General features: G+C 42.9%; 2 protein-coding genes across 14 annotated transcripts in view; one reads left to right on the top strand and one right to left on the bottom strand.

Moving 5' to 3' along the window:
• The window catches only part of FAM219A (family with sequence similarity 219 member A), a 50878-nt gene extending 46070 nt beyond the window's left edge, over positions 1–4808 (bottom strand). Inside the window, exon 1 of one of the 8 annotated variants that reach the window (XM_026008953.2) lies at positions 4292–4808. In XM_026008953.2, the coding sequence (XP_025864738.1) occupies positions 4292–4351 (60 nt within the window). In that variant the 5' untranslated portion in view covers positions 4352–4808. The remainder of the gene's footprint in view (positions 1–4291) is intronic. The other 7 variants (XM_026008951.2, XM_026008954.2, XM_072728072.1 and 4 more) reach the window with 7 other exon arrangements.
• Positions 4809–4892: 84 nt separating this feature from the next.
• Positions 4893–23641, top strand: part of DNAI1 (dynein axonemal intermediate chain 1) — a 115317-nt gene continuing 96568 nt past the window's right edge. For 2 of the 6 annotated variants that reach the window (XM_072728067.1, XM_072728065.1), the window contains exon 1: positions 4918–5146. In XM_072728067.1, coding sequence (XP_072584168.1) covers positions 5117–5146 — 30 coding nt within the window. In that variant the 5' untranslated portion in view covers positions 4918–5116. Of the gene's footprint in view, positions 5147–23641 lie in introns of all 6 variants that reach the window. The other 4 variants (XM_072728066.1, XM_072728069.1, XM_072728064.1 and 1 more) reach the window with 4 other exon arrangements.

Here is a 23641-nt window from a genome sequence, read left to right as displayed (position 1 = left end):
GACTAAAGAATATATATAGGTCAGTTTTTCACTGTGGGTTCCTGCTATCTTTACAATGTTCTCTCTGCCACTTTCAGGAGCTACTGTGGCCTACTCACTGAGTTACTGCCTTGACCATCCCCATCTCCGAGTGTCAACAGGCAAGAGGAGTCTGAGATATCTTTCCAAACTCATGTGGTCAAAGGGGGTCAAAACTTCAGCATTCCTCATCTTCTCCCAAGGGCAGTGTCACTATTTCTCAGGAGCACCCTCCATTGATTTTCACTCTCCCCTGACATATATCTAAAAGCTTCCTATAGCTGTTTGAGCCCATCCTTTCCTGGCCAACTATTAGAGAAATCTCACTTGTCTCTATCCTTAAAGTACCCAGAAATGAGCATATGCTCATGAACTAAACAAATGAGTTAATGGATAATAAGAGTTTCAAGGAGGACAGACTAGCATTTCTTTCAGACAAAGACCCCATCTGGTGCCGTATTCTTTTTTTTTTTTTTTTTTTTTTTTTTTTTTGGTCTCTTAGGTTCTGAGAACACAAGAGGTAAGATGTTTGCCTGACATAATTAAGTCCTTAAAAGCTCCATTTGTTTTGTTCTTGTTTTTGCAACAAATCTCTTCCTCTCCAATTGCAGCCAAAGAGAAGACATAGACTGTGAGGCTGCACCAACCAGCCGAACAAATAGGGCCAGAAAACCTATTCCTGCTTGCTCACTTACACAATAGCCCAAATTCAACCCAACTGCTCTACAGAGAGCCTTGGACATCTGGGAGCTTCCCTAGATCAGTAAGGTGCATGTGTGGCTGGGACACAGAATTGAGTACAAAGTGTGCCTATCTCTGGCAGTTTCTTCGGGAAAATCTGAGTGCTCAGAAACACTCAGGATTGTCTAGGAGATGAACACAGCAGGAGTGGAGCATGGGGACTATGTCTCCAAGAGGAGTTCTTATTCCTTTCATAAGGAGACAAGGAAGAGACCCTGGGGAGCTCTCAGTGATAGACCCAGGCCTGGTTCAGCTGCTGAGATGCAGCCAGGCCAATTAAATAATTGTGATGGGAAAAGAAGGGAAGCCACTCCTTTCAGGCAAACTCCCACCCCAGACAGAAGGCTCCATGCAGCTGTGGCAACAGCAGCAGCAACAACAGGGCAGGGATCTCTTCCTCTTCCTCCCACTTAGCTGAGAACTAATGCTTAAATTAGCACCTTAGAAACACCCAGATCTGCTGGCTGTGCCTTCTCTCCCAGCTCCTGCCACTCCCTTAGGCCCCCCTTTTTAAGCTTGAGGTTCTCTTTCAAGTAAATAAGAAAAAAATAAAAATCTTCTCCCCTAGAACTAGAGCTTTTCAAGTAAAGAGTGCCCTCTGGATTCTTTCCAACCACTATAGGCTAGGGAGGTTTATTTAATGATGGAGTCCCTGTGACAGGCCTCTATTGGTACAGTGTGGGCCAGATGCTGATACCAGCATTGTCTTGTTTCCATTATGGCTAATGGAGACAGCCCCCACTCTGCCCTCAGAGGGGCTCTCACCGAAGGAGTAAGCATGAACAATAAAACTTCTACCAAACTGTATCTGTGTTGCTAACTACTGTGTCCCCAATACCTAGTGTAATATCTGGAACAGAGCAAATACTACATAAATATTTGGTGAATGAATTAGCTAAAACAGTGATATTACCTCCCTATGATATTCCTGGGAAGACAGGGTGAGGAGCTATTGTTTAAATTTTAAAGAGATAGTCTGTCTTTGTTTGATAAATGAGAAAACTGAGTCCAGAGAAGAGAAGAGACTTCCTAGAGGTCTCAATAAAAAAAAATGGCAAAAAATGAAATAGGTCACAGTGGAGTCCAAGCCTGGGACCCTAGTTTTTATGGTCTACCCAAATACCTCTAAAGAGCCACTTTGCCCTTCTCTTCTGTGGTATACCACTTTGATTCCTTATGCCTTGAAACAAAGGCTCTTCCAGAAACTCCACCCAAGAGTCTGATGGTCTCAGTAATACACAGAGCATTTAAGGAGTTCTGAGGATCCTCTAAACTTCAATCTGGGAACAGAGGTCAAGAGGTAGAGATCTACAGGGCAACATCTATGCCTCCAAATGGAAGGATGACTGTATTGCCACTTCCAAAAGGCTCTCATTAACCTCAACAAAGTATCCTCCTGCAGCAAAGGGCTCCTTTAGCCTTCAAGGAGAGGGTCTGAAGGCAGCCACAGCTTTTCTGATAAATGCCTCCTTGCATAAACATTTCTACTCCAGAGTCACACAGACCAGAAGCACCTCAGGAGTCTTTTGGGGTCACTATTCACTCAAACTATCCTTGATAACTTCAGGTGATAATAAAGGCACCAAGGACAACTAAGAAGTCCTTGTGACACCATTCCTTCCCCCTTTTCCTTAGACAACTACTGCCTACCTTCTTAGGAACCCCAGATGGGAGGCAAGAACCAACTCATTGCTTTCTTCTCCTGACTCACTTGGACCTCCTCCTCCTACTTCATCCACCCTCCCTTTTGATTCTTGATTAGATGGTTAGAACTGGAAGGGCAATCTAGTTTGACAAGCCAGGCTGGAAAGATAATCTAGAAAGGAATGTTCTCTTCAGCCAGCCTGAAGTTCTTCAAGTTCGTGGGACAGACTTCTCACCAGGATTTTCTGGCCCCCAAATATTCCAATGATGGCATCGGGCTAGGAAAAAAGTCCATCAGGATCTCTTTCCCCACTTTAATATTATGGTATACTTTTGTAAATCTGTTTGGGCTTCTATAACTAAGTAATCACAAAAAGGGGAAAAGGCCACTCATCTCCTGCTATTGTAAATCTCTGTTTGGGCTTCTAGAACTAAGTAATCACAAAAAGGGGAAAAGGCCACTTGTCTCCTGCTAGGTGGTTCCTAGTGATTCTGTCTACCATTCCCCCAAAAGGTGTGGCTTAGAGTGGGTCATGAGTCCCTGCCAAGATCTGTCTGGTCTGCTGTAATGGTTAATTACTTGCTCAGGAAGCTACAAAGCACATCTGTTAGCCAGGGGCCCAAGGGCCTAGGAATAGGACCTATTCCTCACCTCTCTGCCTAACATAGAAGGAGGAGCCTTAGGGAGCTCCAGATCTTCAAGCTTTGGAGAGCTCTGTTTAGCTCCAGCAGAGCTCAGAGAATAGGGCATCCACACCTTCAGGGTCCTGGCCTGCCCTGTTTCCTTCCTTCCAGCTCCCGCTCGGGTTCCAAGGAGGAAGGGAGATGGAAAAGTGAACAGAGCTGGGCACTCCCTCCCTTCCCCCTCTCCCTGTACCAGCTGCCTAGGCCTTGGTGGCGCCTCTCGCCCCGCTGCCCACCGCCGAATGAACAAGCCCGTCAGGCAGCCCCCTTGAGCGGTGGCCATCGGGCATGGTCTCCCCACGACTGGCCTCGGTCGCCCGCGTCGCCCTCCCCTTTCCATCCCCTTCGCGCCGGCAACGATGACATCATTCCTCCCGGACTCCGGGACCGCGGACTGGCAGCAGGATGGGCGCCCAGCAAAGACTCAATGCACGTAGGCCGAAGATGCTGGGGGCTCTTCCGAAAGGGTGGGCACAGGCGGTTCCAGAGCGACCCCGCCCCCTCTCCTGTCGGTTCCCGAGCTGTCTCATCCGCGCCCCTGTTTCTCCACCTCCCCGCGGTGCTCTCTCCTCCGCGACTCCGGCTCTAGCAACCCCCTACGCCTAAGACTCCCTGCGCTCTCCTCCGGAGAAGAACAGAATTCAGGGGTCCTGCACCGACCCCCTCGGCCCCAGACCCGCATTCCCATCCGTATCCAGCTAACTGAGGGATGGCCCCCTTCCTCCTCTGCCGGTCTATTCCCAGTCCCTTTTAGCCTAATTGCTCCTGGCCCCCTCCCCCGCTCTGAGCATCACAGGCCTCTAGGGCTAAGCGGCTCCTCACCTCTCAACCCAGCCCCCAGGGCCTGCCGGCGGCGGGGCCCCAAGACAGCTCCCTTCCTTTCCCAGCTAAGGGCCTCCACTAGCAGTGTGCACCATTGTGCCCCAAACGTTCCGACCGACGGTCCTCCCCGTAGCTCCCTTGGCCTGTCTTTGCTGACAGAGCCCTGAGCCTTTACAGGCCTCTTTTCTGTCACCCCGCGTATTCTCCCACGGGTCTCTTGTGTTCTCGTCCTGCAAGCCCCCTCCCCCGGCGATGCGATTTCAAGGCTCGCGTTGCCCCATCCCAAGGCGCCCCCTCCGCAGTCACCAGGGCCTGATTCCCTCCCTCGGCCTCGGGCAGCGCCCCCTCCCGGTCCTGGCCTGCCCGCCGCCCGCCCCCTCACCAGCGGCTGCATCTCCGAGTGCGCGGTGGGCACCTGGAACCGGTCGATCTCCTCCATCATGGTGCCGGCGGGCGAGCGGGCCAGGGGCCGGGCGCGGCCGGGGACGCCGACGGGACCGCGCGGGGCGGCGGCCCCAGGAGTCGGGTGGGTGGTGCAGACTAGGCCGCCCGGGACGAGTCGGGCGGGCAAGCGTCGGGACGGACGGAGGGATGGGCGAGGGGCGGGAGGTTCGCCTGCTGGCTAAGACCGGCGTGGCTCCGTGGGCTCGCCTTAGTGCTACCGCGGCTGTGGCCGGGCCGAGCCGCAGGTCTTGCCTCGCCTCCTCCTCCGCCGCCGCCTCCTGTCAGCAGCTCAGCCACTGCGGTGACTCGGCAACTCCACTTCCGGGTCCGGGACACCGCCTGAACTTGCATTATTCATGAGGAGGCGGTGCCCGGTTGCTCTAGCCCCTCCCACATGCGGGAGTTCTAATGCAAGCTGCCGCGGGTCGGATTATTCCTGAGGGGGCGGGTCTTGTGGAGCCGGAGGTTCCCCGAGCGCGCAGCCCCGCCTCTCCCTCGAGCCGGGAGGGGGCGTCAGAGGCGCCTGCGCCTTGGCTAACGGTTGGTTGCTGGGCAACCGCGTCAGGGAGGAGCAGATTCTATACTGCAAGGGCGCGGGGACCCACAACGACGGCTGTCCCCAAAGAACCCCTGCGACTGGGAATTGAAGTGACAAAGAATCCAGATTTCCTGTGCGTGATCGAGGGGACAAACTACTTGTCCTCAGGAAAGAGAGCATTTTGTAGGTGTTCCAAGTGTTGAGGTGTTTCCTGCTTCTATCAAGATGCCCCAGAAACAGCCGCCTCGTAGGCAGGTAACACAAACCCCGACTGCTCTCTCCCAACGACCTCTGCCCTTCTCCACCAATGACCACTGATCATACTTTTATTGATCCTTCATCGTCCTTTCTCTGTTGACCCTTAAACTTCTCTCTCCCTGTGACCCCTGGCCTGTGTTCCCACTGACCTCCAACCCTGTCCTCTCTCCCTCTAATCCTAGCTTCCTCTCCCACACTGCCCCTGACCCACTATTTCCTACTTCCCTTTCACTTGTCTTCCTTTCATCTTTCCATTTCCTCTCTCCACTCATATCGCAAACCCTTCTGACCAACTCGTCTTCCTTAACCCCCACCCTGACTCATGTGTCCCTCATTGCCCTCACATTCTTGTTCCAAAGAAATTCTTTTTCTAGACCTTTGCTGGATTCCCAGTGCTGGGCTAGGTGGGGACACAGGCCTTTGAGAACCCACAGAAGGAGTGCAAGAGAATTGTACAGCAGACAGAACAGATTATGTACAGGAATTTGGCTTAGATTTTCCGTGCTGGGCGACTTTTCAGGAGAGAGAGATCAGGTAAAGAGGAAGAGGAGAGAGACCTTTCTCTCATTCTTGCCCACGCCCCTACCTCACACACCTGCACACCCCAAACACTGGCCCCTGACTATTTCTGGAACCTCATATGTCTCTCTCTGCTCTGAGCCCCTGGACCAGTCCTGTGACTCATTCAGCCATGTGAACATTGGGTCTTTGTTGCCACCTGGCCAGATGTCATTCCTTCTCATAGGAAACCCAAGAGTTGGCCCCTTCAACCACCAAGTACAGAGTTCTATTTTCACCCCCAGCATCACTCTTGATAGAAGGTGAGGTAAGACCTGGCTTCTCAAGGATCCCTCTGTGGTTGCCACTCAGTCCTTTAAGAATTCACTTTTCCAAGCCCTTTATGAGTTATCACTGTGTAGCTAATATGCAGTTTCTAGGTTTGTGAAGCAGGACTTCTATTTATTTATTCTAAATTTCCCTCATTCAGATGTAGGTATTTTGAGGTTTGGGGAGCAAACCTGTGTCCATCCTGTTTGTGACCTTACATATTTTGGTCTGGCCTTCTCTTTATTAGCCTTTGCTACTTTGCTTCTTTGGCCTTCCATAGCAAGTGGACTCATCTTTCTTAAATCTCAGCAACGGTGAAGAGGCTGCTATTCCTGCATGGCCACGCCCTAGTTTTATGTTGGGGTTGAGCTGTGTTTTGAAACTCAGTGTGTTGTGCTTGGGCCTACTGACTTAATTTACATGAAGTTTGTTTTAAATTCAGCATTACTGATGTCTGATTCACATATGGTGAGATGGACATTTTAGTTGTACATGTTGACAAATTTTGAAAAATGTATACAGTTGTGAGCCACCACCACAACTGAGATATAGAACACTTCCTCTACCTCCAAATTTCCTTGTGCCTCATTCCCAGTCCGTTTTCCCCAGCCCCCTACCCCCAGGTAACCGCTTCTTCCTGTCACTGCAGATTATATTTATCTTTTCTAGCACTTATAGTTTGAACAAGCTTGGGGTCAGTTTCTTCAGCCCATTAGGGGAGACATTAAAGGCTAGTTTCACTGAGAGCAGAGATAGGTGACAACAGACAGAAAACAGAAACCTGGGTCAACTGGCTCTGTACACATCAGCACTGCCCTCTGGAGGGAGGAGTTGTTTTAATATTGTGTAAATATTGGTGTGTGGGTGTTAGAAAAGGTTGGGTTGTGCTAGGTTGTACTCTTCAGTCTCTTGTCTCAGTGAAGGGCAATCTGAGTCAGTGGTGAGCTGGGCTTGGGACAGTCTAGAAAGGTTTGAGAAATTACTCCTTTCCTCTGGAAACTCAGTCCCATGGGGGAGACAGAACATAGGCACACAAAGATAAAAGAGGATGGGATCCCTGGGGCTGGCAGGAAGAGAGACATGGAGGTTGAAGCGATAGAAAAGCTTCAGGAAGGAGGTATCTATGATTTGGATGCCTGTAGTGGAGAGGGAAGGTCAGGATTGAGCTTGTTAGGGGACAGAGAAGAGTTTAACTCCATTGTTCATCTCACTCCACTGATCAGACCTTTCAATGGCTTCCTCTTGCTCTCAGGATAAAGTCCCAAAAGTCTGACTTGTTTTGTTTGGCCTGCAAGGTCTAGCCTTTCTACCAACCCTACTTCAAATACCACCATCGCTCTGTGACAATTCCACAGTCCCAGCACACTGAACTGCCCTCACTTCCTGGAAGGTGACATCCACACACTCCTCTCCTCTAGGCCTTTGAAACTCCTGTTTCCTCTACCTGCTTGGTATAATCATTTCTGTCTGCTGCCACCTGTTCCGTACCACTCTGCCTCACGTCTCTTCATTTCCTGGCCATACATCAGGTCTCAGCCTGGCTGTCATATTCTATAAGGGATTAAGTCCCCTTTCTTTTTTTTTATTTATTTTTTTAAAGATTTTATTTATTTATTCATAGAGACAGAGAGAGAGAGGCAGAGACACAGGCAGAGGGAGAAGCAGGCTCCATGCAGGGAGTCCAACGTGGGACTTGATCCAGGATCTCCAGGATCACACCCTGGGCTGCAGGCGGCGCTAAACCACTGCGCCACCAAGGCTGCCCTAAGTTCCTTTTCTGGAAGCAGGATAGGGTAGCCCCCTGAGACTATAAACTCAGTGATAGCAAAGATCATGTCTGTCTCATTCATTGTCGAGTCCCCTGAACCTAGCACAATGTCTGGAATATATTAAATTCTGAACATGAATTGAATATGAGTTCTGAATGTCTGGAGCTGTTCTTTAGAAGTTTTGATCTGAGTGTTTGAGGGATAGGAAGGGGTAAGCCTGGGATGAAGAGACTAGTGGGGAGTAATAACAAGAAAATGTCACTGTAGAAGCATGTTCTGGTTCTGAGTTCATGTTTATATCTGCTTTGGCAGTAGGGCTATGAATGATTCAAATTTGAATCACATATACCCATGCCTCAAGAGCTGGGCATTAGAGATTTAAGAGGTCAGTAATTCTGATAATATAAATTGTCATTCTCATTCAACAATTATCTATTGATCACCTACTATATACCAGGTACTGTTCTAGGTATTGGTGATATAGCACTAAACAAATCAAACCAAAATCCCTATTCTCATGGAGTTCACCTTTTAGTTGGAGGTAAATTGTCAATAAATAAATAAGTAAAATATATGGTTTATCAGATGCTTATAGGTATCAAGGATTAAAATAAAGCAGGGAAATGGAGTAGGAAGTTCAGGAAACCAGAAGATTATGATTTAAATATAGTTATCAGAGAAGGCCTGACAAAGGTGGCATTTGAGAAAGACCTGAAGTAAATAAACAAGTTAGCCTCCAGACAGTCATAGCAAGTGTAAAGTTCCTAAGATGGAAGCTTGCTATACATGTTCTGGATCAGCAAGGAAGGGAAGGAGGAAAGTGACAGGAAATAAAGTCAGAGGTGTATCCTTCTACTCCATAGGGTTAATCAAATAGCCTAGGGCATATTAAATCGGTGCTGATAGAGCTCCATGAATCATAATTTGTAGTTAAAATGCATGAATGTCAGGCACCATAAACCATGACCAGCTCAAAACATCACCGGTAATGCCCCAATAACAGAGTGTCCTTCCTGAAAATTTTGAGAATTCCAACTGGCTACATGTGTATGTGTGCAGGGGGAGTTTTGCAACGTTGCCAAACATTGCCTGGCAGCCAGACTTCTTAGTAGAGAACTGAATTAGAGTCTTCTGTGAACTCTAGTTAAAAGCTAATTTTAGTTTATGACTAACAAATTTTAGTACTTCTTTATAACTCAGTTACCATAAAAAAAAAAATCAGTAGGGAATTTTGCATCATTTGTCTATGAGAGCCAAAGAAAAGGCTTGCATTTTTAGATCATTTTATGGTCTCTCCAGAGGTCTCTCATGGTTGATACTTTTAGAACTGATGATCTTGATGAGGGTGACTAGGTTAGGGGAAAATTGGCAAGAATCCATGCAAGGCCAAAAAAGAGTCTTAGGTGATTCAGAGATTTTGAGTCTGGTGACTGGGCCTGGGATCCCATAGAAGAAAGGACAAGAGGAGTTGAGCAGAATCTGAGAGCAGTTGAAGTGTTTCTATATGTTCAAAGTAAGATATCCACACTCTTACAACCCTTCTTCTCAGTGTCATCCTTACACCTCTTATCTTCCTCAAGCCCTAGATATGATCCTTTGTCACTTTATCTCCTAAATATCTCTCAAATCAAACCACTTTTTTCATATTCACTACCACCTCCTTAGCCCAGCCTACATCATCTCTCACCCAGAGTGCTGTGAAAGCCTTGTAACTGGTATTCCCCTCATCTACTCATACCCCTTCTAATCCTTTCTCAACAGCTACATCAAGTGATTTTTTCAAACTGTCCATTTGATTATGTCATTCCCACTCAGAACCTTTCAGTGACTTCCCATTGCTCTTAGTATAGGGACAAATTTTTTAGATAACCCTTCACGGGCCTATATGGGCTGAGGCCCACTTGGATCTCTAAGCCTTAACTTTTATCACTCTTACCCTATTATAGCTGTACTTTAATTCTACGTACTGTTCCTTCTTTCTGGAACACTTTTCAAATCCTTCCTCACATATGTACTCCTAAGATTTCAGACCAATTATCAATCCGCACTACCTGCCCCAATGCTGCTGCCCTATTAATGAAGATAGGGTTGTTTCCTCTATTATGTAGTAATATACCTTGATCCTTTCTTCCTTAGCCTGCATCCTAGTATGTACTTATTTACTCTTTGTGTAATTATTGGATTATTGTATGTCTCTCCCATTAGACTGTGAGCTCCTCAAGAGTAGGACCTATGGATGTTTTTGCTCACAACTGTTCTCAAGCGCCTAACACAGTGGCCATCACATCAGAAGCTCTCAATAAATGCCTATTGGGTGAATGATAGGATGTGATTGGAAAGTAGCATAGAGTGTTATGAAAAGCCTGTTATAGGATATCTTAACACTGATTCTGGGGGAATGAGGGAAGACTTCTAGGAGGAGTACCATGATCTAAAGTTTGGACAGGGGATCCCTGGGTGGCTCAGCAGTTTGGCGCCTGCCTTTGGCCCAGGGCGCGAACCTGGAGTCCCGGGATCGAGTCCCGTGTCGGGCTCCCGGCATGGAGCCTGCTTCTCCCTCTTCCTGTGTCCCTGCCTCTCTCTCTCTCTCTCTCTCTCATAAATAAATAAATAAATAAATAAATAAATAAATAAATAAATAAATCTTTTTTAAAAATTAAAAAAAAAATAAAGTTTGGACAAAGAGGGATGCCTGGGTGGCTCAGTGGTTGACCCTCTGCCTTTGGCTCAGGGCATGATCCCAGAGTCCCAGGATCAAGTCCCACATGGGGCTTCCTGCATGGAGCCTGCTTCTTCCTCTACTTGTGTCTCTGCCTCTCTCTCTCTCTCTCTTTCTCTCTCTCTCTCTCTGTCTCTCATGAATGAATAAATACAATCTTTAAAAATAAATAAAAAAATAAAAATAAAGCTTGGACAAAGGAAGAATAGTTCAAAATGTAGGATAAGAAGTGACCAGAGAAGTTAGAAGACATAACAGAATAGAAGGCATACAAGAACATACACAGAAGACAAGGAAGAATAATGTCCTAAAGAAGAGTGTTTATAGTGAGTTTACAGTGTTTATATAATATGTGGTCAGTTGTGTCACATGATGCTAAGGGGTCAGTGAAGATAAGAACTAGACAGAGCCATTAGATATAATAATTAGGAGATGCCTGGGTGGCTCAGCAGTTTAGCGCCTGCCTTCAGCCCAGGGTGTGATCCTGGAGTCCTTGGATTGAGTCCTACATCAGGTTCCCTGCATGGAGCCTGCTTCTCTCTCTGCCTATGTCTCTGCCTCTCTCTGTGTGTGTCTCTCATGAATAAATAAATAAAATCTTTAAAAAAAAGATATAATAATTAGGAAGTCACTGGGGACCTCGGAAAGAACAATTTTCTTTTTTATTTTATTTTTTTATTAGAGAGAGAGAATGAGTAGAGGGAGGGGCAGAGAGAAAGGAAGAAGCAGATTCCCCACTGAGCAGGGAGCCCTATGTGGTGCTAGATCCCAGGACCCTGGGATCATGACCTGAGCTAAAGGCAGACACTTAACCAATTGAGCCACCCAGGCACCCCAGAAAGAACAATTTTCCAGTTAAAAGCCAGATTGAATTGAGCTAAAAAGAAAGTAAAGACTATATAGACAATGATTTGTTTGTTTATTTACTTACTTACTTACTTACTTATTTATGGATGAAAGTAATACTTGAATATGTTAAATGCTAAGGGGAGGGACCCTGGCATAGAGAAGAAGGAGAATCAGGAGACATAAAATATTGACTAGAGCCAAGTCTCTGAGGAGGAGAGGGTGGATCGGTTGTGGACAGGAGACAGAACACTGTAACAGGAGAAAAGAAAGGAGGAAGGGATGGATGCAGATGATGATAATTTAGAGGTTTAGTGGCAGGAAGTTGAGAGAATTTTCTCTTCTCTTCCCGTAGTAGTGTTATGGAATTCCTTCTGGAAGTGATAACTAGAAAACAAATTTTGCCAATGGCTGTTCCATTTTGTTATGATTATAGTCATGCTATTTTCAGAGTTATAGTCTGAGGTTTGTCATGCACAATTATCAGATTACAAAACAGCTGTGAGCATTTGCAGCCAGAACTTGGTCTCCTCCTATTTACTGTAGAGCCTAGCACATTGTTAGTACTCAGTACATGCCAGGTACTCGAATAACAATGGCAGAGGGCTCTTGTGCTTATCCCTAGGCTTTGCAGCCTGCAAGCTGATGCTGAAGAGTAATTTTGATTCTCTGGCTCCAGCTGTAAGCAAGTGACATGAAATTGTTTTCTGCCGGTTAGGGATTTGTATGGAGCGTTCAGTCTTCCCTATCACTGAGACAGAATTGTATGTAAGAAGCAAGTAAAGGACACAGCTGTTGTCAACCTTTTTCACTGTCTGTATCTCAAAACACTTTGTCCCACTCATGGAGTCATTGGATTCTGGTTTGTATGGAAGGTTTACGTCCTCTTATTGTTCTTACCTCCTAGATTTGAGAACTCTTAGAGGTGGGGCCAACTCAGCCTTGGTTCTTCTTTAGCTGTCATCCTAGGATCTGGTACATATTAGATGCTTAATAAATACTGGATGAATGAATAATGACTGAATGAATCGGTTGATGAGTAAATAAATGCATGATGGAAAGGTATGTATAACAATACTCTGAATGCTAGCTTTTCTTTCTGGGCCTGCATTAGAAGCTGCTCATGCCTTTGTCTTAGTCAAAGCAGCTTCATTCTATTAATTATGTAGGGGAGGGGGGGATCCCTGGGTGGCTCAGTGGTTTGGCGCCTGCCTTTGGCCCAGGGCGCGATCCTGGAGTCCTGGGATCGAGTCCCATGTCAGGCTCCCAGCATGGAGCCTGCTTCTCCCTCCTCCTGAATCTCTGCCTCTCTTTCTCTCTATGCCTATCATAAATAAATAAATAAATCTTTAAAAATAATAATAATAATGTAGGGACCCTACTACTGATGTTAAGCTTTTTTCCCTACTTTTATTTTTACCTCACATCCATTTTCTTATTTACTTAATTTTTTCATGTGTCATATATTTAGCCTCAAATATTGCTTCGAGACAAATTGGAATATAAATGGATAAAAAAAATCTGCTGATCCTAGAGTGCCTGGGTAGCTCAGTCTATAAGCTTCTGAATCAAGTCAGGATCTCAGGGTTGTGAGATCTAGCCCCATGAGGTGGGACTGGCACTGGTTGGCACGGGGTGTGGAGCCTGCTTAACATTCTCTCTCTCCCTTTCCCTCTGCCCACTCCACCCTCCTGTGTGTGTGCTCTCTGGCTCTCTCTCTCTCTCTCTCTCTCTCTCTCTCTCTCAAAAAAAAAAAAAAAAAAAAAAAAAGGAGGGAAGGAATCTGCTGATCTCTAGACAGACACATGGTTACAAGTCTCTGTATCTTTGTTAATGATTTTGTTCCTTTGCCTGGAATGCCCAAGGCATTCTTACTTCTGCTCTTTATGAGCCTGGCAAACTCTAAGGCACACAAATTTTAGTCAAGCTCTTTAAATTGCAAAGAACAGAGGCTCAACTCAAGTTATCTCAAGTAAAAGGAGGGTTGGCTAAAGGGAGAAAGGGTATATGTGGGGGTTTGAGGATGAGTATTATAAATATATAAGTAGCCTAGAATCATAATTGGAAAACTATTGGTTCTGAAACAGATTAAGTACTAATTACTTTCTCTGTATCTCTCATAGCCTCTCTTCTTCTCTTAGCAACTATGTTTCATTCCCTATTTTCATTTCCCAAACAGCCAACTTTTTTATGGTTTCTGCTCCCTCATAACTTTAGTGTGTTTCCAGCCCATCATGCCACTTTGGCCTGTCTCTAACTCAGAAACATCTCCATACTATCTCCATCCAATCACCACTTCTCTCAGTAGTCCCAGTTCAAATTCTTGGAGAAGGAACCTGATTGACCCTAGCTTATCTGTTCATGCTAGACTGTATCACAGAGGGACAAGATCCCATGGCTTTCTAAGCAGCCAAAGCTGTGAGGAGGCCAGTTTCTCTTACACGGTACAAGGTATAACCTGCTTTACTCCAAAGTAACTTCTACATTGTTTCTGAAAAATCTCTTTCTCATATATTGTGCGGGAAGGGCCTCAGATTTCTTCCAACCCAGTGCCTCCATTCAGGGCTGATATTTACATTATAAAAGGTTCTGTCCTTTACAAACAGCTTTACAGCTTTACTTTAGGCTTGTTGTTCATGTGTGTGCATGTGTGTGTGTGTGTGTGTGTGTTTCTGCAATGAATTTTAAAATGCAGCACACTATGTATAACTTTTAAAGGCCTTGGTATAGGGAACTTATATTCTGGCCATGATGGAACAATCCATACTGGACTTGCCCTCCCACTTAAACAGCTATAATTTTGGACAACATGTGCCACATTCCCTCAGGACAGTGACTCCTGAGGGAAAGAAAGCACCCAATGTGAGTCATGTGTTTATCCTTGCTCTCTGGCTGGGGACAATTTCTTGACCTTGGCTCAGGGAGGTAGATTCCAAAGGAGTGCTGATACCAGTGAGATAACCCATATGTTAAAAGTAGCAGACAATGACTTTAAAGCAACTATTATAAATATATTTATAGACTTACAGAAAATATTGATTTAATGGATGGGGAATCTAAGCAGAAAAATGGAAACAATAGAAAAATATCAGAATGGAAAAGTAACTGGATGGGCTAAATGTGAAGATGAGTCCATTGAAATGATCTAACCTGAAGATCAGAGAGAAATAAGATTAAAAAATAGGAGTCTTGACTTCTGGGAACACGTCATATACGTATATGTATATACATATACATATATGTATCCTATTGGAATCCCAGAAGGAAATAGAGGAGGAGGAGAGAGATTTGAAGAAATAGTGGCCAAAATTTCTTAAATTTGATGGAAAACATATAGTATTATCAGAAGTTCAGTGAGTCCCAAGCAGGATAAGTACAAAGAAAACCACCCTTAGGTCCCTCATAGTCAAAATACTGAAAGCCAAAGATAAAAATAAAATCTTGAAAGTAGGCAGAACAAAATGACACATTGCATAAAGGGTAATAGTGATATGATTATGGCTGACTTCTCATTGTAAACAATGGAGGTCAGAAAGACAATGTAAGGATATATTTAAAGCACTGAAAGAAAATTACTGTCAACCTAGAATTCTACATCTAGCAAAAATATCCCTCAAATAAGAAAAGTGAAATAAATACATCTTCAAATAAACTAAAGCTGAGAGAACTTGTCATTAACAGACCTCCACTATAGGAAGTACTAAATGAAGTTCTGTAGGCTAAAGGAAAAATGATACTGATAGAAGCTCTATCTATGGGAAAGACCAAAAAGTACTAGAAATGATAAGTATGTGGCTAAAGATAAAAAACTAGCTCTTTTCCCTTCATTTTCTTAAAAGGCATATGACTGTTTAAAGCAAAAATAATACCATTATAAGATGGGACTTATAATGTATATAGAAATAAAATACGTGATAACAATAGGGCAAAATATGAGGTTGTGGTGGTAAATGGAATTAAGATGTTATAAGGTTATTACATTGTGAAATATAAAGTGGTATGTTATTTATTCTTAGTGGACTATGATAAGTTTAGGATGCTCATTGTAAACCTTAGAGTAACCATTAAAAAGTAACACAAAAAGGCACAGATAAAAAGCCAATGGAGATAATAAAATGAAATACTAAAAGAACTCAGTTAACAGAAGAAGGGAGAAGGTGTACAGAGGAACACAATCAGCAGATGGAGGGAGGCAAATCATAAGAGACTCTTAACTATAGGAAACAAACTGAGGGTTGCTGGAGGAGATGGGGGTGGAGGGATGGGATAACTGGGTGATGGGCATTAAGGAGGGCACTTGATGTAATGAGCACTGGGTGTTATATGTAACTGATGAATCACTACATTTTACCCCTGAAACTAATAATATATGTTAACCTAATTGAATTTAAGTAAAAGGTTAAAAAAAAAAAAGCAGATGGGAAAACAAAGAGCAACATAATAAAGACAACCAACAACCATACCATTGCTTTCAATTACAAGGTAGAGTTTCTCAAGCTATGGAGGGAAAAAGCAAGACCCAACTAAATGCTGCCTATAAAAGTACAGTTTAAACATAAAGACATAGAAAAGGTGAAAATAAAAGAGTAGAAAAAGTATACCCTGATAATGGCAAGTTGTGTGGCTCTAGTATTATCAGAACTAAGTGTAGGCTTCAAGACCAGGAATATTCTCAATGATAAGTAGAGACATTTCATAATGATAAATAAATGACATTCTCTCAAGAGGAGACTTAAAATCACAAACATGTATGCACCTATTAATAGAAGTTCAAGATAAATGAATAAAAAACTGACAGGGCAGCCCAGGTGACTCAGCAGTTTAGTGCCGCCTTCGGCCCAGGGTACGATCCTGGGGACCCAGGATGGAGTCCCTTGTCAGGCTCCCTGCGTGGGCCTCTGCCTCTGTCTCTGCCTCTCTCTCTCTCCGTGTCTCTCATGAATAAATAAATAAAATCTTAAAAAAAAAAAACTGACAGAGTGTATAGGGGAAATAGAAAAATACACAAAGATAGTTCATTTTAATACTTGTCTCTCAGTTATTGGAAGATAATGACCTAATTAACATTTGTAGAACACTACAGCTAAGAATTGGAGAATGAAAATTATATCCAAGAACTGCAGAATGTTCACAAAAATAGACCATATGCTAGGACATGAAGCAAATCCCAAGACATATCAAAAGATTAAAATCTTACAGATTTTAATTCAATTCAAATTCAACATCCATCCATGAGAGAAAGAATCTCAGCAGACTAGGAATAGCTTGAAAAAAAAAAAACGGAGTTAAATTTAAAATAAATAGCAATATCTTTAAAATTGCTATTTAAAACTGATGAATTGTATCCCTAAATATTTAGAAATTAAGGAACATACTTCTAAATAAAGTTGTCAAAGGAGACAAGGGCAAATGGTAGCTACACATGTAGTGAGCATAGCATAATGTATAAATTTGTCAAATCAGGGACACCTGGGTGGCTCAGCGGTTGAGCGTCTGTCTGCCTGACTCGGGGTGTGATCCCGGAGTTCCGGGATTGGGTCCCACATTGCGCTCCTTGCATGGAGCCTGCTTCTCCCTGCATGGAGCCTGCTTCTCCCTCTGCCTATGTCTCTGCCTCTCTCTGTGTGTGTTTCTCATGAATAGATAATAAAATCTTTTTTAAAAAATTATCAAATCACTATGTTGAACACCTAAAACTAATGTAACATTGTCAACTATATAGTGTCAACTATATAAAAAGAAAAGAGAATAAAAAAGAAAGAGCACAAATGAAATTAGTAAATACTTTTAATTGAGTGGTAATGGAAATATGACCACAAATTTTTGGTTGCTGCTTAGTTAGGCATAATGGAAATTCATAGCTTTAAATGTCTGTTTTAAAGATTTATTTTATTGTTTTGAGAAAGAGAGATCAAGCACAAGTGGGGGGCAGAGGGAGAGGGAGAAGCCGGTTCCCTGCTGAGCAGGGGGCCTGATGTGGGGCTCAATCCCAGGACCCTGGGATCATGATCTGAGTAGAAGGCAGATGCTTAACCCACTGAGCCACCCAGGCACTTCTAAATGCCTGTATTAGCAAAAAAGGAAAGATTTTAAATCAATGTTTCATAGGAACAATGAGAAAAACAATAGGGAAAATTAACAAAGTCAGAAGTTCATTCTTTGAAAATATTAATAAAATTGACAAAATCTAGCAGGGCTCATCAAGATAAAAAGAAATCACAACATCAATATCAGGAATAGAACATGAGAAATCACTACTGATCCTACAGACATTAAAAAGGATAATAAGGAGGGACACTTGGGTGGCTCAGCGGTTGGGCATCTGCCTTTGGCTCACAGCGTGATCCTGGAGTCTGGGGATTGAGTCCCCACATCGGGCTCCCTCCATAGAGCCTGCTTCTCCTTCTGCCTGTGTTTCTGCCTCTCTCTGTATGTCTCTCATGAATAAATAAATAAAATCTTTTCTTTTAAAAGGATAATAAGGAAATATTACTATAACTTTATGGCAATAAATTCAACAATTTAGATAGAATGAACAAAAAGTTTAAGATTTTATTTATTTGAGAGAGAGAGAGAGAACAGGAGGAGGGAAAAGGAGAGAATCTCAAGCAAACTTGTGCTGAACTTGGAGCCAAATTTGGGTTTGATCTCATGACCCTGAGATCATGACCTGAACCGAAATCAAAAGTTGGAAGCTTAACTGAGCCACCCAGGTGCCCCGAATAGACAAATTTCTTTCTTTCTTTCTTTCTTTTAAGATTTTATTTATTTATTCATGAGAGATACAGAGAGAGAGAGAAAGAGAGAGAGAGTGTGTGAGAGAGAAGCAGGCTCCATGCAGGGAGCCTGACGTGGGACTTGATCCCGAGGCTCCAGGATCATGCCTTGGACGGAAAGCAGGCGCTTAACCGCTGAGCCACCCAGGGATTCCTTGAATAGACAAATTTCTTGAAAAATACAGTTTACCTTAATTAACAAAAGAATAAATAGAAATATGAAAACTCCATACCTATTTTTAAAAATTGAGTTCAAAACTTAAAACCTTCCTACAAAGAAACTCCAGTCCCAACTGGTTTAACTGATGAACTGTATCAAATACAAAGGCATAAATAACAACAGAAGTGTTATTTTTAAATTTAAATTCAATTAACTAATATATAATGTATTATTGGTTTCAGAGGTAGAGGTAAGTGATTCATCAGTCTTCTATAACACCCAGTGCTCATTACATCATGTGCCCTCCTTAATATCCATCACCCAGTTTCCCCATTCTCCCACAACCCTTCCCTTTAGCAACCCTCAGTTTGTTTCCCATAATTAAAAGTCTCTTATAGTTTGTCTCTCTCTGAATGCAGAAAAAGGAGATATGAGACCAGGTTGGTGCCTACCTGGATTTCAGGTATGGACAACACACTTTTCGATTTTACAATAAATTCCCCTAGAATGAGACTCAGTGGCCATGCTTAGCAGACCATGATAGATTAATAAAATGATGACAACCACAAAGTCTACATTGCCAGTGTTACTTGGCTTACTGAGTGCTGGGCTCTAAGTTAGGTGCTCTTCAGGCATTGTTTTATTTCATCCTCAGAGCAATTCTGAGACAGGCATTAATATTTTTCTCTACCTTGTAGATGAGAAAATGAGGATTAGAGACTAAATACTTTGCTCAAGATTTCACATATAGTTTGTGGCCAAGTAGGGGACCCATCCAAAGCTTACCCTAAAACTTCTGCTTTTAGGGCAGCCCAGGTGGCTCAGCCGTTTAGTGCCGCCTTCAGCCCAGAGCGCCGCCTTCAGCCCAGGGTGTGATCCTGGAGACCTGGGATGGAGATAGAGTCCCATGTGGAACTCCCTGCATGGAGCCTGCTTGTCCCTCTGCCTGCTTGTCCTTCTGTCTGTGTCTGCCTGTCTCTCTCTCTCTCATGAATAAATAAAATCTTTTTAGAAATAAATAAATAAATAAAACTTCTGCATTTAAATCCTACCCTCTTTGCTTGCTGTAGCCTTATCTGGCAAGGGTCCTTAGAGTTGGCTTCTGCCCTCCTCACCTTCCAGATAGGCACCAGCCTGGTCTCATATCCTCTTTTTCTGTATTCAGAACACTGTACTAACTAATACTGCATTAATAGGGAAGAAAAACCTCTATAATTGTGCTTTGTTGACTTTTAAATTTCTTAGCATATTAAATTATAAAATAATGCACATTCACATTAAAAATATTAAAACCATGAGAACGAGTATATAGTGGACAGTATTGGTCCCCTTCCCCACGATTCCCTAGTCACATTCCTAAACCAAACTGCTATCAACAGATTCTATATATTCTTCTAGAAATTTTGTATGTATATGCAAATACACATACATACATATTCTTAAAGTAAGCAGATGGGTCATCTATTTCTGTAGCTTGCTTTTTTATTTAACAATGTACCTTGGAGAGCTTTCCATAACAGTACATAAATGTTTATCTCATTCTTTTAAAAATATGCAGAGTGTCTTATTGAATGGCTATACCATAAGTTATTTAACTAGGCCCCTATCAATGTTTTCCATTTGCAAAAATATTATAAATAACGCTTCAGTGAGCAGTTTTGTACATTTTATGCATGTGTATGAATACTGCTATAGGAAAAATTCAAGAAAGTGGAGTTGAGGGGTATCTGCATTTTAAATTTTGTCAGATGTTGCCAAATAATCCTATAAAAAGTTTGCATCAGTTGGCACTCCCACAATAGTGTTTGATAATATCTATTACCCTTTATCTCCAGTTTTTCAAAATTTTGAGATTTCTTTCAAGTACACTTATTTAGTACCTTCTGTGTGCTTTAGACACTGCACTAGGCTCAGAGATTTGAAATGCAGTCCCTGTAGCCAGAGAAAGATGTGTTGGTGAATTACTGTTCCTTTGGGACTAAGAGCTTTTACCCTTTTAAAAACGGAAACTGCAAGCTGGTGAGGTATTTAGTTTCAATTTAGCTTAATGGAAACCTGTTAGTGAGTTTTAAAATAAGGACCAAGACAACTGAAATGGTAAACGAAGTCTCCTGGGCTCCAGGAAGGATGCTGCTGCATCTGTGGGTTTGCATGCTTCGAAGAGCCCCTCTTTCCAGGAACAAACATGTTTCAGCATTGAACTCTTTGGTGGAAATGTGAGCTGCTGTAGCCTCTAGTCCCTAGGGTGGGGGCTTCCTAGTAAGCAAGGGCCACAGAAATTCTGTGTGGCTGAGGGCAGAGCAGGGTCTGTAAATGGGAATATAATGCTGCCGACTACATTACTTCAGCATAAATCTGGCTAAACACCACACTATGCACTTTATGTTCATTGACTCATTTAATCCTCATAACAAGCCTATGATTGAGAAGGTGTCATTATTCCTAGTTTAAAGATAAAGATACCGAGGTTCAGAGAAGACAAGTAACTTGCCTAGAGCCATAGAACTAGCAGGTGGCAGAGTGGGGACCCAAACCAAGGTATCTTCAACTTCAGAGCCCACATCTGGGCTCCGTGAGTACATCTTATCACATACTTGTTTAATATTATATCTTCATGATAGGGAACAGTTTAAGAATTTTTTTTTTTAGTTTAAGAATTTTTTTTTATCTCCTTACCTCTAAAGTATGCTCAGAGACAAATGGGTTGCTTACACTTTTCAGATGCTATGTACCAAAACAGATCTAAGTTCAGGTAAATGCCCAGTAGGTGACAATAATAATCATCTGTTACCTTGGCCAGAATTTTCATTTTCAAAGCACCCACCCATAGCTGTGGGAGGAAAAGGGTAGAGGATGATATGGATGCTGTGTTAGAGAATTTGAGATTTATCTCATGGCTGATGAGGAACCCTTGAAGGCTTTAAATCAGGAAAGTGATATGATCAGATTTGTGTTACAGGAAGATCACTTATAGATAGTGATTAGTTTGGGTTCAACTCCTGGTCACCTTTAGGTCAGTTGCTTGATCTCTTTAAGCCTCAATGTCATCATCTGTAAAATAGAATAATGATAATTCTTACCTGATAGGGTGGTTCTCAAGGTTAAATGAGATAAGGCATATAAATTGCTTAGTAAATGACTAGCCCAGTGTAAGTGGTCAGTAGCTGAGAATGATGATAATGATATAATTATTAGAATGGAGAGAAACTGGAGTTAGGTAAATCAAATGTAATTAGGCAAGAGATAGTAAGGGAGGTGTAAATGGAGAGGATAGGTATGAAAGATATCAAGGAGATAGAATTGTTAGACTTTGAAATATGATGCTAATGGGAGGGAGGGAGGGAAAGGCAGGCATTTTGATGGTTTCCAGTTTCCAACCTGGGTGACTGAGTGGATGGGGATGCACTTAAGTGACATAGGAAATACCAGAAGAAATGGAAATTTGATGTAGAAAAAGAATATAATCATTGGGGTGGGAAAAGAACATATTATGGTTGGCTTTTAAATATACTCAGTTTGAGTACTCTGTTACCAATTTGAACATGAGGTCCTGGGAAGTCTAAGCTATAGAAATAGATCTTAACTTTAGGGCACCTGGCTGCCTCAGTCAGTAGAGCATGCAATTTTTTTTTTTTTTTTTTTAAGCATGCAACTCTTGATCTTGAGGTCTGGAGTTTAAGCCCCACATTAGGCATAGAGATGGCTTAAAGAAAATAAAAATAAATAATTAAATTTTTTTTAAAAAGAAATAATTTGAACCCTATCATAAGGTGCAAGATGAAGCTATGAGTAGGGATTAGAAACACCAAGGGGACTGTGTAGAATAAGAAGACTTGGGGGGTGGGTGTTGGGTGGTTCAGTTGATTGAGCATCTGACTCTTGGTTTCAGCTCAGATCATGATCGCAGGGTCATGAGATGGAGCCTCAAGTCGGGCTCCCATGCTCAGCAGGGAGTCTGCTTGAAATACTCTCCCTACTCTCCATCTACCCCTCCCTCTGCTCTCTTTAAATAAATAAATAAATAAATAAATCCTTAAAAAAAAAAAAAGAAGACTAAGGAGTTGAAGCATATATTCCTGGTCAAGGATATTGAGAAGGAACTACTAGAGAAGTGACGTGGAATTGAAGGTGGAAAAGTTTCAAGAAAGAGCAAGGGAGCCCAGCCCTCATCCTGAAAAAGAAATGAGAAGTAACCACTTGGAAGCTGAGTTTTTACCAGTTCCTTCTCTCAGGATGCTCACACTAAAATCTGTAATAATGAGAATAGAAAATGCTCTACTATGGAGGAGTTCAGAATAGGACATCTGTTATCCCACTGATCATCAGGATTAATTTGACTGCCATGGTGGCCTGTGGGGGATGGGGAGGGTTCCTCTCTCTTCCTGCATCACTCCTCTAATATACATCCTCCCTTGGCAAAGTAGAATGACCTATCCAAAAGTAGATCTTTGATCAATAGTATAAGAATAGTGGACCTCTTTTGCTGGAATCTCCAGGCTGCCTCCAACGCATACTGCGGTATTATGTTTCTTTTCATAATACAATTCCCTTTTGCAAACCAAAACCCAGAAATAACAGAGTGTCTATTTGAAGATACATTTCATCTTGCATCTCTTAACAGCCAGTACTTATGGTGGTGATGGAAGGTGGGGCAGAGCCTTGCTCAAAGTGAGGAATAGAAGAATAGAGGGAGGTAGGAGAAAAATGATAATATGTCAGGGTAAGATAAAGGACGAGTAGAGGTTAGTTAAGTAGTGTTTTGTTAGAGATAGTGGGAGCAGAAAGGGGAAAAGGGAAGATGGTGTTTCTGGCAGGAGGAACTGTATGTAAAAAGCAAAGGTGCAGGAGCACCACTGGCTCAGTCAGAAGAGCACGCAACTCTTATTCTCAGGGTCATGAGTTCAAGCCACATGTTGGGTATAGAGATTGCTTTAAAATAAGTAATTAAGGGCAGCCCAGATGACGCAGCGGTTTGGTGCCGCCTGCAGCCCCGGGTGAGATCCTGGAGACCTTGGATCGAGTCTCACGTCGGGCTCCCTTCATGGAGCCTGCTTCTTCCTCTGCCTGTCTCTCTCTCTCTCTCTCTTTGTCTCTATGAATAAATAAATAAATAAATAAATAAATAAATAAATAAATAAATAAATAAAATCTTAAAAGAAAATAAAATAAATAATTAAAAAAAAAAAAAGCAAAGGTGCAGAGGTGAGAAAGCACAGGCCATGCTCAGGAACTGTGAGTAGCTGCATCTCAAAGTGCTAGCACATGAAGGGTTGGAGAACAGGCTGGAATGGAGATGTGGGGCCAAATGATAGAGTTCTGAGGGCCAGGGGAGGGAGTTTGGGCTTTGTTCTTCTGTGGTTTGATGGCTTCTGGGAGGAGCCATCAAAAGCTTTC

The sequence above is a fragment of the Vulpes vulpes genome, chromosome 12 (genome assembly GCF_048418805.1).
Source record: "Vulpes vulpes isolate BD-2025 chromosome 12, VulVul3, whole genome shotgun sequence".
NCBI lineage: Eukaryota > Metazoa > Chordata > Mammalia > Carnivora > Canidae > Vulpes > Vulpes vulpes.
Note: the sequence above shows the minus strand (reverse complement) of the source record. Positions and strands in the feature narration are given on the sequence as shown.